This window comes from Rhamphochromis longiceps, linkage group LG6 (genome assembly GCF_057381845.1).
Source record: "Rhamphochromis longiceps isolate RC_006_pf linkage group LG6, R_longiceps_female_GT1.1, whole genome shotgun sequence".
In the NCBI taxonomy this organism is placed as follows: Eukaryota; Metazoa; Chordata; class Actinopteri; order Cichliformes; family Cichlidae; genus Rhamphochromis; species Rhamphochromis longiceps.
Genome location: NC_140562.1, coordinates 4,184,252 through 4,198,392, shown reverse-complemented (window position 1 = coordinate 4,198,392; position 14,141 = coordinate 4,184,252). Strand labels below are relative to the sequence as shown.

General features: G+C 44.6%; 1 protein-coding gene across 1 annotated transcript in view; it reads right to left on the bottom strand.

The window, feature by feature from the left end:
• Positions 1-14,141, bottom strand: part of LOC146667293 (sarcoplasmic/endoplasmic reticulum calcium ATPase 2) — a 20,777-nt gene extending 6,636 nt beyond the window's left edge. Inside the window, exons 1-14 of the mRNA XM_085408956.1 lie at positions 13,495-14,141; positions 10,818-10,937; positions 8,999-9,016; positions 8,807-8,889; positions 8,448-8,552; positions 6,999-7,137; positions 3,707-3,873; positions 2,165-2,320; positions 1,939-2,080; positions 1,543-1,709; positions 913-1,001; positions 690-792; positions 411-542; positions 17-142 (exon numbers count right to left, since the gene is read on the bottom strand). Coding sequence (XP_085265082.1) covers positions 17-142; positions 411-542; positions 690-792; positions 913-1,001; positions 1,543-1,709; positions 1,939-2,080; positions 2,165-2,320; positions 3,707-3,873; positions 6,999-7,137; positions 8,448-8,552; positions 8,807-8,889; positions 8,999-9,016; positions 10,818-10,935 — 1,545 coding nt within the window. The 5' untranslated portion in view covers positions 10,936-10,937; positions 13,495-14,141. The remainder of the gene's footprint in view (positions 1-16; positions 143-410; positions 543-689; positions 793-912; positions 1,002-1,542; positions 1,710-1,938; positions 2,081-2,164; positions 2,321-3,706; positions 3,874-6,998; positions 7,138-8,447; positions 8,553-8,806; positions 8,890-8,998; positions 9,017-10,817; positions 10,938-13,494) is intronic.

Sequence of the window (14,141 nt, the reverse complement as noted above, 5' to 3'; positions counted from 1 at the left end):
CAGCGTGTGCACCGACCTTAACAAACATCTTGGCTCCTGCAGCAGATCTGGTGAGTTTGTTGGATGAACAGAACACAGACATGGACTTCCTGTCTCTGGAAAACTCTAAAGTCAGCTCTTTCTTCATAAGCTGCTTAATCACCTGAAAACAAACACGAGCACATGTTTAGTAAGACTCCGCCACACCGTCATCAGCACAGCGATGCTGCTCTTTTCTTTCAGGTCTCTACAGGTTTTTCTTTGCTGTTTGTGGCGTTCTTCAGCAGACCACCTTCACATTACACGATTCCCAGTTTGCTTACTGGGTAATGATGTGTAAGACAGAAGCAGAGCACGGAAACAGACCCCAGTCCTGCTTAAAGCTGGGGCAGACTTTCTGTTTCCACGTCAGCCTTCAGCCGTGCACTTACAGAGCAGCAGGCGGTGGCTCGCTCAGCAGGGCTCAGGCCTCTCAGGTCAGTCTCAAACGCGTTCATTTTCTCCACCAGACAGCAGAGGGCAGTCTCTGTCGCCTCCCCGACCTTCTCATACGCTCCCTTGGCCTGGATTACACACACAGAGACAGGACGCTGTTTCTGCCTTGTTTACCGGCCAGTTTAGAGCAGCACGTGTGAAACAAGTCTCGTTCCAGTCCCACTCGGGCCAGAACCATGTACGGTCATCCGTGACGGTTTGTTTGCATTTCTTACCTCATTGTAGTCGAGCGATGAGTCATTACACAGCGCACAGATGGTGGCCATCTCCACCAGGCCTTCATACCGACTGCACTTCACCGCTGAACCATCCTTGTAACTGAACGACGAGGAACACAGACAGGAATGTTTTTAAACCACAGCGAAAAGAAGAGATTTCAAAGTGTGAGCTTGAACACTGAATCGTCACAGTTAAGTAGTAAAGGCTAAAGACACTCACACGTCCCCTTCAGGGGCATACGTAGATCCAGTCACTGTGAACTCGCTCAGGCTGCAGCGCTCCCCTGACACACTGTCTACTACAAACATCTACACACATGCAGGCACACACAGACACACATTACAGGAGCTCATTAGTCCAGGTTAGAACATGTTATTTGACCTCATCTGTGACGAATGCTCCACGTTTTTCTCCTGCTGCTAAAATCTGTCGAGGCCTTGCTGTGCTACAGCAGCACTGATCTGATGGACATAACGGATTATATCATCAGAGTGAAAGCATTAAAAAGCAGAGGTCAGTAACAGACACCTGCTGGGTCTCACGTCAGTCACTCAACTGGACTGCTCGACCTTTGTCGTGGTCCCTCACATATCACACGCATGAGACTGGAGTGCAAACTAGACTCCAACTAACCCAACATGGAAACAACCGGAGAAGTCTGCAGGACCGAGGCCAGCAGCTTGCATCCAGGAGCAACATGAAGACGGTGTTTAGAGACAAAGCAGTCTGAGACACATCGAGTGTTAGTGCAAAATTACGAGCTGTTAATTTGTAAAAAGTAAGAACGTGCACGCTACAGCAGGCAGAGGCGTACAGCAGTTTAGGTACTGGGTCCCTCTCACGTCTTACCCTGCAGACTGACATCTGGTTGGTGGTTAGTGTTCCTGTTTTGTCCGAGCAGATCACAGAGGTGCAACCCAGCGTCTCCACTGACGGTAAGCTGCGGACTATGGCATTCTTCCGAGCCATTCTCCTGGTTCCCAGGGCAAGGCAGGTGGTAATGACTGCTGGAAGGCCTGGAAGGGAACAAGCAGAGGAAGGAACTCTGTTCACCTTCGTATCCTAGCGAGACGTTTACAGTTTCCTGTCTGAGACCACTGAGCTGGTGCTGCGTGCCTTGCTTAAACAGAGATGGCTGGTCAGTCTGTCAGCACAGATCTGGCCATCCAAGCAATTTAACACCCCCAAAATGAGATCTGAGAGAGATCAGCGTGTGACAATTAACTGCGATGTAACAGGCCTGACCTTCTGGTATGGCAGCCACAGCCAGGGCCACAGCAATCTTGAAATAATACACAGCCCCTCTCAGCCAGCTGCCTCCATGGACCGGGTCATTAAAGTGTCCCACGTTGATGGCCCACACAGCCACGCAGATCACACTGATGACCTGCAGGGTGCACCAAAACAGAGTTACTTGGACTCCTGTTGTTAATAAAGACTAAACATCACAGGCGGACGGCTCGATCCTCGCCTTGGACAGCTGCTCTCCAAACTGGTCCAGTTTTTGTTGCAGTGGGGTCCTCTCGGGGTCAGTGGAGGCCATCTCATCGCGGATTTTCCCAATCTCTGTCTGCACCCCTGTTGCCACTACGACTCCGATGGCTCGGCCAGCTGCAATATTGGTACCCTGAGCAAAAGTTCAGGCTGTCAGTACACAGAGCAGCAGAGCTCACACTCATGCTGCTGAATAAAACATCAGTGGCTGCTGTTCTTTGACCACAGAGACTGCCTGGTGACTCAGCAGCCTTTGAGGCACACACACACACACACACACACACACACGCACACACACACACACACACACACACACACACACACACACACACACACACACACACATAGATTCCTTCCTCACCTGAGCCCAACACACACTACTAAGTGTGTGCATACTGCAGGTTTTAGATTCAAAGCACTGTCTCATGCCATTTTATCTTCTTAGTACAGAAATAAATAAACCAGTAAAATGAAGAAACAGGTGGATGTTAGACGTTTCTCTGCAAACAGTCAGTTCTTTCATTTTATCCCTCCAGTTTGGCTGTGGGTGTTAAGAAAGCCTCCCGCTTTGTGACGTATTGAACGTGGTGAGCAGGCATGGTTACGCCTGGCACACTTGGGCCTGGATGAAGTCGTTTCAGACTGCTATGATTGCTAGCATCACCACGTATGCAAGTCTTGGAGCGATGTAGTGCCCCGACACCATAAAACTGAAGCAACTACCAATAGGATCATGCTGGCTGACATGTACGAGGGTAGTAAACTAATTAGGTTACCAACACCAGCAACTCTTATCTAAAAGCAAAGTCCACGGAGTAAATCACTTCATATGAATGCTTCCTCAATGACAGCTGCCTCCATAAAATTAATGAGTTAACTAACAAATCTATGAGCCTCATTTTACACCACGTTGGTCCAAACTGGAGGGACTAGTTTTAGCGGCGGATTAATCCACGTTTGGCACTGAAGTGGGTATTTGTGGTAGTGTTGCTGTCAGAACAGTATGTGGATGGAAACAAAGGAATATGTTGTAAATGGTAAATGGCCTGCATTTATATAGCGCTTTTACTAGTCCCTAAGGACCCCAAAGCGCTTTACACATCCAGTCACACACACATTCACACACAGGTGATGGCAGCTACATTGTAGCCACAGCCACCCTGGGGCGCACCGACAGAGGCGAGGCTGCCGGACACTGGCGCCACCGGGCCCTCTGACCACCACCAGTAGGCGACGGGTGAAGTGTCTTGCCCAAGGACACAACGACCGAGACTGTCTGAGCCGGGGCTCGAACCGGCAACCTTCCGATTACAAGGCGAACTCCCAACTCTTGAGCCACGATCACCCATGTTGGGATAATGTTGTAGTTCAACAACATTATCCCTTGAATGATGGTTCCACAGTCAGTGGTCAGGGCCGCTGCACATCCTCTGTGTTGATTATATCTGAATTATACAGCATGTCAAAGCGAATCAAAAACCAAGAGGACAAATGTGGGTGTGGCCTATGAGAGCCTCACAGAGAACAGCATGTTCTTCTTGTCCTGGTTGACAGCTCTGGGATCGGGTACAGGGTCGTTGTGTTTGAGCACTGAGACAGACTCCCCGGTCAGAATGGACTGGTCCACCCTGAGTGTGGTGGAACGGATGGATGTCAGCCTGATGTCAGCCGGCACCTTATCTCCAACTAGAGATGAAACAAAGGAACAGAGTACAGAGAACATGCGGTTATTCAGCGTGCTGAATCGTCTAATGTTAGTCATTATGTTTGGAGATGAGTCGACAGCAGCGTCACACAGTTCAGTAAGAAGAACAAAAGTAGCCACACAAATCCCAGAGCACAGCTGGGTCCTTTCCAGTAAACTCAGTTCCCATGCTCTGGGAGGCTAATACGTTTACTACAGTCAAAGAGACACTAGATCACCCAGTGCACGCACACGCACGCACGCACGCACGCACACAACCCTGTTTCTTCTCTCTGAGCAGCCTGAAATATCAGTGAGTATCTGGAGGATTCAACAGTTTTCTTACTGGGTCAAACTACAGTTCTCTGTGTGTGTGCGTGTGTGTGTGTGTGCGTGTGCGTGTGTGTGTGCAACCCAGTATCATGGCTAAACCTGTAGCAGGCACGGCGGTCCTCTGTGTCCACGTTGCTTTGCCTCTGCACAGGCTGCAGCGGGGCAGAGGATACAGTTACAGTTTTTTTACAGCCGCTAGGACACATGTCTCACGTTTGCAAAACTCCTCACACAGTGAGCACAACAGAAGTCTATGTGGGCTAAACTGAGGACCAGTTATCATTGTTTTGGCACAAAATGCATTCAATGACTACATCTCTCAAATTTCATGAATTATCTTCTCACTCAGACACAACAACTGCCAAAAATCTTTGTACGTACAGGACATTTTGCATGTGCTTACATACTGTTACAAACTTATGGCCAAAACAATAACACAATGCAAAACTTACAGTTTTTTACAGACGCTAGGACACATTTCCCAATACTTAGGTCACTTTTGCAAAACTCTTCACACAATCCTCCTAACTGACCTTCAGCTTGGCAAAGCAGTTCATTTCACATTCAAAATGCACTACAACTACCAAAACACTTCATTCAGGTCTCAAATAAACTCATTCTTCCAGAACACTAGCAAAGGTTGACAGCCGACAAACATACTTTGTCACCCACAAAACAATGACCTAAAAAACACTAACAACATGTAGCATTACACAGTGTTTTCCTGTGTAAAACAAGGACACATCTCTGTTTATAATTTCAATATATGTTACTGGAATGAATCAGACATCATGCAGAATTCGTTAATATTTGTTTATGTATTTTTATTTTTTTGCACTAAGTAATCCCAAAATACAAGTATTTATATACACACCATCCACTGATACACATACAATAGTAATGCTAATCTACTCGGTCTTCTCCATTTGGCCACAGGTTCTCATCCACATCACATCTTATGTCATCTAGGGCAACACACCTAGGAAAGAATCTTCTGGCTGCCAGAATTGAAGGAGTTGAAAAATTGAAGGAGTAACACCTGTGCAGATGTTCATCTACAATGAGAATCAGCTGTGGCTGGTTAAACTGCATTTTTAGATTTAAAATATGTTTCAATAAAATATTGAGCAGCAAAACTCAACAGCAATATTTTATTGAAACATATTTTAAATCTAAAAATGCAGTTTAACCAGCCACAGCTGATTCTCATTGTAGATGAACATCTGCACAGGTGGTGCATGGTCTGAAAAATACGTACTGCACACTGCAGTTTAATGTTGCAAAGCACCTCTTTTTAACTTCAGTGGATATTATACATGGTTATGCTCAGGATATGTCAGCCCATTTCTGCTGGAAATGCCTTTTGGTTAAACTTTCAGCAAGGAATTTGCATTTGCACTGTTACATTTTTATAAAGCTTTAATGTACATAAAAACCAGCTTCTTGTTTTAGTGAAAATAAATGGAAGGTTGTCTTTTTGCGCTAGTAATGTTGTGGAGTTGTATTTTGTCTCGCATCAATTATATCGTCGGTTATATCGTTATCGCAAATTTTCAAATATATATCGTGATAAATATTTTTGGCCATATCGCCCTGCTCTAAAGCCAACACGGTTCACAGATGTCGTGTGAGAGCAGAGAGTGAACGTGTCATCAAACCACAGCCTTTGCTGTTCTCTGCGTCACATTATTTGAAGCCTTTTGTCTTCGACGTTCATTCCAATCACATATTTTCCATGAAGGGTTTCCATGACGATAGCAGCTAAAGGACAGGGCAGAGGTGGCAGCCATGTCTTTGGAGACGTTGGCCAGAATGTTTAAATAAAGATCCTGCAATGTTATTTCAACAATGTCAAAACAATCATGCAGTGGAAATGCGCTGAGCTCAAACACAGACGTCCTTCCACCCTCGCTGCAGTGCTGCACTCGACTGCACTGCAAACACGTACACAGTCTGGGCCACTTCAGCTTTAACAATATGAAACCTGAGACAAACAGAAGGAAACCACTTTATAAAAAGTGTGTAAGCCTGCCAACAGGGCTCCCTCTTCAATCATGCTTTCACCTCCCCAGTCCTAAAGATCCATTCTGATGTAGCTGCAGTAAAGCTTTGAGGCTGCAGTATGATGCTTGGTAGCCAGTGCTCTCTAACATGTCTTTATAGGCTCAGATACACGACAGTGAGCACGATGCACCGACTCGTGAAGGTGAGCAGAAAGCTCTCAGGTGCTATTTAATGGGAGCTAACATTATTAGCATGCACTCATTTTGGCTCACAGGAAGTGCTGAACATAACGTGTGACGTTCCCACAGGAACAGAGGAGCGGTCACGTGCACTGCTGCAGGCAGCCGGACCCAGGATCAGTGGACCACAGAACGGCGGCTCAGACCCAGAGCTAAGAGTCTTTGTGAATCCTTGATTCCTCTTTGACCGTGTCTGTTCTTGGTTGTCTTTGCTGTAGTAAATACTCTGTGTACTCTTTGTAGGGCTGTTTTAGTTTGGTCCCCTGTGTTTAGAGGAGTCTCTTCTTTACGGTTTCCTTATTAAGTTTTTTATTATTCTTTATGGTGAGGTTGGAGTTCTCGTGGTCTCGTGTGTTGTCTGAATCCTCGCTGCTGTTCCACCGGGGATTTTGGTTTTCAGACTTTTCTATTTTCTGTATTATGAGCATTAAAAGCTTATGTCTGTCTCCTGCATCCTGCATTTGGCTCATATAAGATGAATTTGCCATCCACACAGCAGAACCTGACACAATCTTGACAGATGCATCTTTGAATCTCATGATTTCGTTTACCTGCCACTTCCACAATATCTCCAGGAACAATGTCTCGGGCTCTGACTCTCTGGACGCTCTTCTTGTCCTGTCGGTACACTTTGCCCATCTCTGGCTCGTACTCCTTCAGAGCTTCAATGGCGTTCTCTGCATTACGCTCCTGCAGGACACAGTGGCACGTCAGTTTTCAACATAGCTCATGTATGTTGGTATGTGGGCATCAAACATGACAGGAGATCACACACACACACACACACAGAGGCCTAATCCAGGAAACAGAAAGCCAAAACGTGATTAGGTCTTTGGTTCTCTGTTGGTTATTTCCTGTTGACCTACAAACACAGCAGAAAATGAAACCGTTCAAAGTCCCAGGTATCAGTGACAGGAACCACCAACCTTTTATGAAAGGATTAATCAACAAACCTTTAATTGTGCTAATAAACTCCTGAAAGAGCGCTCAGCTCAGATGTCTCTGTTACAAACACACATACAAATGTAATACATGGAAGATGCTTTAACCATGATGCAGTACTTTACACTGCGTCCAGGAACAGGAAGAAAGTAATCCAACCTGTACAAGTATACTGCCCTGGTGTTACCATTAGCACGGTGTCTTAACTACAAATCAATTATTAATTCGATCCATTAATTGAAGCCAAAAAGCCAAATTAAGTTCAACTAATTATGACCTAAGCAGGGCTTTACAGGGTGACAAACTGCTGCTGCTGGTCCCAGTCCTGGATAAGCGGGGACGGTTACATCAGGAAGAGCATGTGGTGTCACATCAGTGCCAAAGCAAACATGCAGATCCATCTGCTGCGAGACCACTCGGGGATAAAGGAGCAGCTGAAAGCAAAGGCGCATGAACTATCGACTCGTGGACAGCAACAGTGTAACTGCTTTGGAACAAATAACATCTTCGTTTTATAGTTTTTAGTTCATTTTCCAAATAAGCAATAATCCACTGCAGACGTTAGCGAGTGCACCAGCTCTCACAGAGCGTGGCATTTACAGTTTGGAAAAAGCATCACTCGAAGTGACACGAACACGTTTTTAGCTGGTTATGTGGTGGAGTAAATGAGGTCAGTGCGCAGCAGGCTACACATCGTTTATTTTTGGAAAGATTCAAGTGAGTAGCTTTTCTCAGGCTCGTCATACAGTCACCTTTTAATGGCAGTAACCTTAAGTGTGTGAAGTAACACAGTAACATAACCCAAACTGGTGAGGAAGGAGGTGGTTTCCTAGTGTTAAAGTGTGCGACTCAGGGCCATGCAGCCCAGATACGCACATATACAAACTGTAAGCAGCCACATTCTCTTAAATGGCAGAAATGAAAACATCATCAGCTGCCACAACACCTACACAGCAGTCTGCTATATGATCCCAACATTTAGAGATTCAGTCATACTGTTGCCAACATGACCTTATACTGATGAGACAATCAGCTGTGCACACACACACGGGCTTTACCTGCCATACACCCACGATAGCATTTGCAATGAGGATGAGGAGTATGACGAAAGGTTCGACAAAGGCTGTGATCGTCCCTTCACCTTCTTCAAACCATGCCAGGGTCTGGTGGACAGAGAAGCCACAGACAGGTGAGGGCCTACACACACTTCATTTACACTCTGCGTGTATAACAGATTATATGAATGAAGGAAAAGCAAAATTGTGACTCAAAAACCCAAAATAACTTCAGACCAAAGCCAGTGTGCCTCTGCATACCAGCATGATTAACCTGATATATGCTGTGTTATTCACACAAACAAGATTCATGAGCACTTTAACTGTGGAACTGGTTATGATGAACTTTGTGGTTTCCTTACGAATGAGATACATGCAGCCAGCAGCAGGATTCGAACCAGGAGATCCTCAAACTGCTCCACCACCAGCTCCCACAGGGACTTCCCTGCATGGACCAGTGCAGAGGAGGAAGAGGCAGACTGAGACTGAGAGGCACTGACAGAGTGAAAAACCTGGTGTCAGAAAGAAAAATACTGCAGAAGGAGATAACTCACCCTCTTCAGCTGGTAACTCTGGAAGCAAACAAGTAAAAAAAGAGGTCGGTCATTTGCAAAGGGAATAAGAAAGACAACAAAATGAAGCAAATGGGTCATCTGCTGTACACAACACAAAGGACACAGCTACAGTGACTGCCTGCAGAATTCATGAGATTCAGCCAAGTTACGAAAAACCAAGTCGATAGGAATAAATCAGGAGATGCCTCCGTGAATGCACAGAGGCTGAAAACCAACGTGTGCACTCTACATGAAGAAAGACTGAACGTGAAACCTGTTTTTTTGATTGATGAATGATGGGAGGAGAAAAGGAGACGGTGTGGCTCTGCTCGTCTGTAGAGTACACAGAGCTAGTGTCAGATAAAACTGCTTCACAGTTCAAATGGAGAATGACCACAACATCCAGAAACACATCCACGTTACTTCAGTGCGTGATGGTGCGTGTCCCTGATGTTTGCAGGGGTGCTTTTGCAAACATTCACTTACATGGCAAAGCTAAGAGAGCTTCAGTGACTCAGCTGTGCTGGAGACGCTAGCTGCCTGTACTAACAGGACCCTGCGCTGTCTGATGACCACATGTACGACACTGAGAGCTGAGCCAACTACCCCTGCTTTAACCCCGCGTTAGTGAGACTTTCTTTAAGGTGGCCTGTTGGACATTCTCATGTGATGTGAGAACGTAATCAAACTGTTTTTGTGACGTCAGGATACTGAACCCTAACATTAACTGGCAAAATGCTAGCTTACAATCAGCTGCTGTTGCTGAATCATTTCCAAGCCTTTGGGTCACATGTCTCTCTCTGCTTTAGATTTTTACTTCCTGTTACAACAGACAGTTGTGTTTTGTGTGGCCAATAATTAAACACTTATGTGTTACATCTTATTTCACAGTGCAATCTTCAGACACTTCCAGCACCAAAATAATAAAGCACACTCTCTGTTGAATCACCAGCTAATTATATTCACAGTACTCAGTCCCTAGCTTAGCTTAGCTCGTAGCCAACTTGCTAGTAGCATGGCCTCTTCACCTGTCACCTAAAATTGAATTGAACAAGTAAATCAGCCATCTGAGAGAAAGGTTTTTATGAGGTTTTTAAGCTACGGTGGGACCTGATTATTTTAGACCTTGTATGTGATAAGCAGGATTTTGAATTCTGGATTTAACAGGGAGCCGACACAGGAGAAATCTGCTCTCTTTCTACTTCAGTTTGATCTGAATTAAGAAGCAGAAAGTTAGCGGCCATCCAGGTCTTTATGTCTTTAAGACATTCCTGCAGTTTAACTCATTGGTGTGTGTTATCTGGCTTCATGGACAGATAGAGCTGGGTGTCATCTGCATAGTAGTGTAAATGTATGCTATGTCTTCTAATGATGCTGCCTAAGGGAGACAGAATTGGTAAAATTGGTCAAATGACTTGATGCAGCAGTTGTTGTGATTTGGTGTGACTTATAAGGCGTGCTATGGATGCGGCTCGTCGTGATGATTCAGCAGAACAACGTCTATCTTGGCCACTGCATTGAAGGTGACTTGGCAACAGTGTTGCTTCCAAACCAGCACCTGCTCCTATGTGTTTTTAATGTATTATTTCTAAGTTTATGAGAATACATTAAGTTGTTGAAGAGATCATTACACAATAATTGATGTATATTTATGAGCACAACATTTATTAATGGTAAAAATATAATTAATATTATATCTGTACCTGTAAGATCACAAAGTCGGACATGTAAGGGAAACAATACGGCTCTCTAAAGTCTACATGGTACCAGCAGACTATGAAACACCAAACAAAGGGCCAGTAATGATTTCCATATTTACCATTGGGTCCCCATCTCTCTCTGTTCTTCTTCAGCTGCTCACAGCTCAGACCTGTAGATTCATTTACACCAAAGAACCCCAAAACCTCCTCCACCGTCTTAGTATGAGCATTATCCATCACTGTGGTGAGAGAAGATGTCAGTAATAAGAGTATCAAACATTTACCACCAATAGTCTATTTGTACATAGTTGTATTTGCCTCCTTTCTCATTTTTTTGCATATTCGTCACACTGACTTGCTACAGATCATCAAACAAATGTTACTGTTATACTGTTCAAGTACAAAATACAGTTTGTTAGATTAGGATATCTGTTGTTAACGGACAAACTCTATCTACACCTACCTGCCCTGTGTGACAAATAATTGCCCACTAAAGCTAATAACTCTGTGCCACCCTTGGCAGCAGGAACTGAAATCAAGCATTTGTAATAACTATCAATGTGTTTTTCACTTCACTGTGGAGGAACTGTGCCTCAAACCAGCATGAACACCCTGTTTGAGGTCATGCCAAAGCATTGCAATTGAATTCAAGTCCCATCAGAGGTGGCCTTGCTGTTGCTGCACAGCCCAGGTGTGTTTGGGCTTCCTGACACTGATGGATGGACATTCTCCCTCAGGTTCTGGTCGTGGTCAGAATTCAGCCAGGTCCTGAAGTAGCAAAGTAGCCCCTGACCGTCACACTAGCACCACCATGTTTGACTGTTGCTACCATGATCTTTTTCTGAAATGCTGTGTTAGCTTCACTAACGCAAGCCCTGTAAAAAGTTTGTCTCATCAGTCCACAGAACATTTTCCCAAATGTCTTGGGAATGAGCGAAATGATCACTGCCACTGTAGATCTCCCACAGATGCAACGTTTGCTCTCTGTCTTATTGATGAATCATGAACCTCAACTAGGGTAAGTGAGGAAGCAGTTTACATGTTGTTCTTTTGTGTTGAGTCGTTGATATGCTATTAGTGTAACTCTGATGGGCCGGATGATCTGATATCGTCGTATCGGTGTTGTTCCCAGATCATCATGAAAATGTTCCAGGTTCAACATTGCAAGTGACCAATCACATTGTTGTGACGTTATTCTTTTGCGCGCCAAGCCATTCGTGCATTTATGAAATTCCAATGTTGCAAGGACAATATCAATTCTGCTCAGCGTTTATTAAAGGGTCAGGGTCCGTTGATTGGCGGACAGAGGCGGTTTCTCGCAGCTTAAGTACAGTTTTTTGTTTTACGGCGGTTTTTCCCGAAGTCGCAAAAGTATGACGTCACAACATTCTGATTGGTCACTTGTTGATCCTGGAACAACATTTTCATGATGATCTGGGAACTACACCAACACGACGATATCAGATCGTGCCTGATGGGCCAGCCATTCCTTGGAAGATTCAGCACTGTTCCAGGTTTTCTTTATTTGTGGATAGTGGCTCTCACTGCGGTTCGCTGGAACCCCAAAGCGCAGAAATGGCTTTGTAGGCCTTCCAGACTGGTACATATAGATGACTATAGATGAAAAAGACTTAGCATATTTAATGTTTAAATTAAACCAGTAATATTATACAATTATAAATAATGTTAATAGTTTGCCACCGTTCATTTGCTTTATGATTTAGGTTCTAAAATAACAAATGTTTAAAAATGAAGAGATTGCCTATTATGCCCATTGTAGTCCAGCACATCATGTCAGAGACCAGGAAACAAAGCATTACCGTATTTTCCACATTTGAAAGAAACTTGCTGGTTCAAAGTGTTTCACAGCATGGCAATAGAAACCGTTCCAGCATCAGATGGCTGGGGAATCAGACGTACCGTACAGCCAAGCAACCAGGCTAACTGGAACCCGCAGAGACAGACGAGCCCATGAGACGGGAATTATGGTCATGGGACACAAGCTGGCACTAAAACAAATATCACACTGGATGCTGTTTTATTTCTGCTGTATGAGTCTGGTCTTCTCACGAACCCTGTGTGGATTTGGGCTTCCCAACTCCATTAACAAGTGTGACAACTTAAGGCTGAATTAGATGAAGATTGGAGGCCTTTTCCACACAAACCATCTAATGCACCAAGAAGGTTTTCAATAATTTAAAGGATGCCTGTTGTCCCCATCATCCCGGCCCACTAATCATCACCATGCTGTGTGCTGCCTGTGACAATCAGGAAACTTTGAAGTGCAACATGGTAAAGCACATATGCGCAGCCTGTCACAAAGACTTTATTCTCAGGATATTATTAGTTGTAGACGCTCCAGGCCAGGCTGACACAGGCCCGCGTTAGATCATTACTGTCTTCTGCTGCTCTATAATCACCTACTATCCGTCTGAAAATAATAAATATAATCCAATAATATTCCACACAGATTTCTACTACCACACACTATAATAAAGACACTTCTGTCCATTTGGTTAATGTTAACATTTAGCATTCAATATTTGGCCGTTTTCCCGATGAGCCTGGCCTAAATGCTGGGTTATATTGGAGATGTAGCACTGATTTGTAATGGCAACACAATTAACTGCCTATAATAATATAGTATGAAATGACTTGTGAACAATCACTGCACACTGAAATCTGTCGAGCTATAGAGCAGCAGTTAGCCAGGGAGCGACAGAGTCGCGGCTAGCACGCTCGGCAGCTAGCGTCCGTTTGGACGGATAATCCTGCGGAGATGAACAGGTTGCTTACCAGTCCGTGTGTCCGCTGCCCCGGGAGTATCACAGCACCATGCCTTCTGGCTTTACCTCCTCACGGCAATCAAACAAAGGTGGCAGGAAGTAATTTTTAAACAGCCTGTTCCTTTTCTCTTATCTTATCACAACAGTCTACAGAGTTACGTGACAGCCGCTCATGAGTGAAAAATCATCGTCAACAGATTTCCACTGCAACAGCATCCAGTCGTTCCCGAGCGGCTAAAGGTTGTATGTAAAACAAACACACCAGTGAACCGAGGCCTTTTAAAGGCTTCTCTAAATATGATTCAGGGTTAGTTTACCTATGCAGTACAGTAGTTATCGTTCTCCTGAGTACAGGAGGAGAGCGGCTCCGACAGCCAAACGGGCTACAGCATCCACCGTTATCAAGCTAGCCTCTCACTCACTAACTACATCATCCGGTAAAATCTTTCAAAGTAAAGACCTCTCCTAAAGAAATGACACAGTCTGTGATAAAATATAAATGAATATTTTACAAGCTAATGTTTAAATGACACTTTCAACGCTTCCCAAGTTATGCACAAACGATATCAACACGTTTAAGCCATTTAGTAAATCAAATTTCTCAAAGATCGGGATATACGGGCTGAAGCTAATCCAATCATAGGCCCGGGAATAAAG